The 3,743-nt window shown below is 51.2% G+C and overlaps 1 protein-coding gene across 1 annotated transcript; it reads right to left on the reverse strand.

The window, feature by feature from the left end:
• Positions 1-267: 267 nt before the first annotated feature.
• LOC127334458 (E3 ubiquitin-protein ligase EL5-like) lies at positions 268-1,376 on the reverse strand. Its single transcript, XM_051360911.2, has one exon. It carries the CDS (start codon positions 1,308-1,310, stop codon positions 444-446), a length of 867 nt encoding a protein of 288 aa, XP_051216871.1. The 5' UTR covers positions 1,311-1,376; the 3' UTR covers positions 268-443.
• Positions 1,377-3,743: the final 2,367 nt, after the last annotated feature.

Consider the following 3,743-nt stretch of genomic DNA (forward strand, 5'->3'; position numbering starts at 1 on the left):
GAGGGGGTAGAACGCTAAATCGATTCATGATCATCTCCTCTCTAACAATACATCTATCGAAGAGCATCAAACGTTAATTTGTGGCCAACGGTAGTTGACATACTAAAATTTTGGTATGGCAAAGTAAAGTTCTTATGCCTTGATTGCTAGAGATCTTTGTAAATAGTTCTCTGAATCCACCAATCAAATTATCAAGACTCAAGTGAAGAGTTTTGCATTGTATTACAGTAGTTTTTTTTTGGGGGGGGGGCACCACACGTCGTTAAATCCTAATGTGTACCTACCACTCTCCTGAGACTTCTAGAACTAAAATGACGAGGTAAAGTCACTGCTGACAAAATTTAGACATGGCAGACATTGTAGCTTGGGGTCCTCCGCCATATTAGGCAAAAATGTGTTTTCCCGTAATGCCTACTATATGTACTGAGCTGGCAATTTCGGTTCTACACTAGCTGCGCTCTCGGGGTTGCGCAGGCGATGTTAATAACTTGCTCAGCGCCTTCTGATCCGCTGCCGCTTCCCCAGCAACAGGATGAAGTCGGCACCGACGGCCCTTGCCCAAAGCTCCACAGCCTCTTAAGCGACCTGAGGCTCGGCGAGCTCGGCGTCTTGGTCGCGTCGTGCGGCGGTGTCGCCGGCGTCCTCGAATCCGGAATGTCGATCACCAGCACTTCTTCCGTGGCCAGGCCGGAGCCGGAGGGTCTCGGGTGGCCTTCGTCAGAGGTCACGGACGTCACCGCGGTGAGCGTGGCCTGGTCTGAAACCCCGAGCAGCACACTCGCCGGCAGGTTCGCCGCAAAGTTCGCCGGCTCGGGCGCTACGGGAGGGAGACTCGTCGAAGCAGTCAGCGACTCGTCGTGCTTGGCGACGGTGACACGGCAGAGCGGGCAGGTGGAGTGGGATGCCAGCCACTTGTCGACGCACTGGGCGTGGAACCCATGCCCGCACCGGGGCAAGAACCTCGCCTCCTCCCCGTCCTCGAGCTCGGACAGGCACACCGCGCACTCCACCCTCACGTCCTCCGCGTCGAAGCCCTTCGGCACCACCGCACGGTACACCGTGACCGGCAGCGACCGCAGCAGCTCAGGGTCGACGCCCTTGTCCCTGGCACCCGAAACCGCCACCACGCCACCGCTCGGCCCCGGCCGGAAGTTGGTGTTGAAGTAGTACTGGAGGTAGATGATGACGAGAGCCAAGGTCAGGAACAGCAGGAAGATGGCCGACATTGTGAGTATGGCGCCGGGCGACATAGTCGACGTGGAGGGTGCGGAGACCGCGGGCGCGACCGCCCATTCCGAGGAGGAGTCCATACGGCGGAGGATGCGGCCTCGTAGGTGGTGTCTTTGGGGTAGAATCCGTTGTTAGTTCTGTGCGGTACTGGGTGAATGTCTAAGCTCAAGATGCGCTGGACGGCGTATATATATCACCATACGGGGTGTTCGTGTTAGAGTGAGGTGGGCAGTGACGTTGACATGGATAAAAAGGCGGGAGCGCTCGATCTGTCTTGATGGCCAAGTTGCGATCTGGTGCCTGTTTGCGGAAGAAAAGTGCAGCGTTAGACGGCTTAACGGCGGCGTTATTTCTTTTTTGGGAAAATCTATATAGAAGCGCCGCATGTAGAGCTCATCCGTGCGGCGGATTATTTCTGCGTGCGCTCCTTAGAGCATCTTCAGGAGCTCATCTATATGGACATGTATAGCAAATATAGAGGACATACCCCCAAAAACCGTCTCCAGCAGCACATGTATATGGACATGGGTCGATACATGACCATCCAGCTCTCGGGTGCGTCCTCCACTTCTGGGTGACCAAGCCGGGATCATCGCTCCCTCGCCCGCGCGATTCCGCTCGCCTCCCGCGCGATTCCGCCCGGCTCCCGCGCAAATCGGAAGCTGCAGGCGACGAGGAGGAGGACGCCAGCGCCTGTCCGCGACTCGCCAAGGTATGCGCTGTAGTTTATTTTCCTTTGCATCGCCGCGCGGTAGATAGGATGGGGACGGCGGCGGCGCTGGAAGTAGGGCCCGGGCCGGGGCGGCGCAGGCGAGATGGGGACGGCGGCGGCGCTGGATGTAGGGCCCGGGGCGGCGCAGGCAAGATGGGGCGACGGCGGCGGCGCTGGATGTAGGGCCCGGGGCGGCGCAGGCGAGATGGGGCGACGGGGGCGGCCGAGATGGGCAGGGGAGCAGGGGGTGGCGGCGGCGGCCGAGATGGGGCGACGGGGGACGGCCGAGATGAGCAGGGGAGCAGGGGGTGGCGGCGGACATGGGAGCCGTGCTGGGAAGAAGCAGGGGAGCATGGGAGGGAGCCGCCGTGCTGGGAAGAAGAAAGGGAGCAGGGGGCGGCGGAGGGCAGGGTCAAATTTCTGCTTTGCTACTGCCTTTTCTTTTTTGAGACTTGCTTTGCTACTGCCTTGGTACAAATTTTTGTACTGCTTTGCTACTGCAGTGAATACGTGAATACATTTCTGCTGTGAATTGATATTGTGTAGACACTAAATTGTGATGTTGTTTATTGTAGATGGACAATTCAGAGATGAACAACTCACCGGCACCTACTTGTGCATCTTTTTTGGACCTGTTGAATACTGGTTCCGGTGAAATGAATTGGGGTGACATCTAGGAGAGAGAATATAGATGTCCTGATTATAGATGATCTGCTGGAAAACTGGGGACATCTAAAAAGGAATCTTTATAGATGATCCTCTATATGAAGATATAGAGGACCAAATTTGGATGAGCTCCTGGAGATGCTCTTATATGGGAAGAGACATGCATGCATGCAAGAATCTGCCACCTCATAAGTGACGTTATCGCATTAATTGCCAAAATAAAAAATTCAAAAGCATTTATCTTTTAAATCGTTATTCCGATTAGTGATCCGTTTGTACCGCTGAGTTTGTCTCGACGAGAGCTTCAAAATAAGATCCATTGTTGCTATGTTTTGAAGATATTTTTTCGCTGCGCCAGTTGCCAGATTAATATCAAACAGTTACCACAATAATTGTATATAGCTATCAAATATTTGTTTACATGCTTTTGTAGACATTGTTTTAATATGCACACCTAATGTGTGGTGTGACAATGTTTTTTTTTACTTCATACCAAATTTCCAGGTTATAGTAATATGTTTCGAGATTAGCAACCAATAATTATTAAGATAATTGTGCATGGTTAATAGATAATATTTTTTACTTATTCTTTATTATTGATGATGTGAAGAGCTAATGAACGAGTATCCAATTGTCTCTAAGAGCTAAGAGATAATATCATTCCACACAAATTAGGTACCATAAACCTTTACATTAATGTAGAATCACATACATGAACCTACAAACCAACTTACTACTATCAGTAACTATGTAATGAATAATATGGCAACTACGTGTGCATAAACTGGCAATTACTGATGGAGAAAAAAAGTTCTCAAAACATACGTTGAAGATCTCGTCGCGACTAAGACTATGGTGAAAACGGATTTTCAAATAGACTAGCGATTTGAGAGATAAAGATTTTTTAAATTTATACATTGAGAGGAATCTTGATGACGCGTGCATGCATACAAACTAATTAGAGGGAGAACCGCCGCACAGCCGAGTCATTCGTGCGGCGCCGCCGTGTAGTGCTGTCCTACAAACTAATTAGAAGGAGAACCGCCGCACAGCCGAGTCATTCGTGCGGCGCCGCCGTGTAGTGATGTCCTTCTTTTTTTATACTCGTGCTACCAAATGAGTTGAAGATGCTGCT

Source organism: Lolium perenne, chromosome 6 (assembly GCF_019359855.2).
Source record: "Lolium perenne isolate Kyuss_39 chromosome 6, Kyuss_2.0, whole genome shotgun sequence".
Lineage (NCBI taxonomy): Eukaryota > Viridiplantae > Streptophyta > Magnoliopsida > Poales > Poaceae > Lolium > Lolium perenne.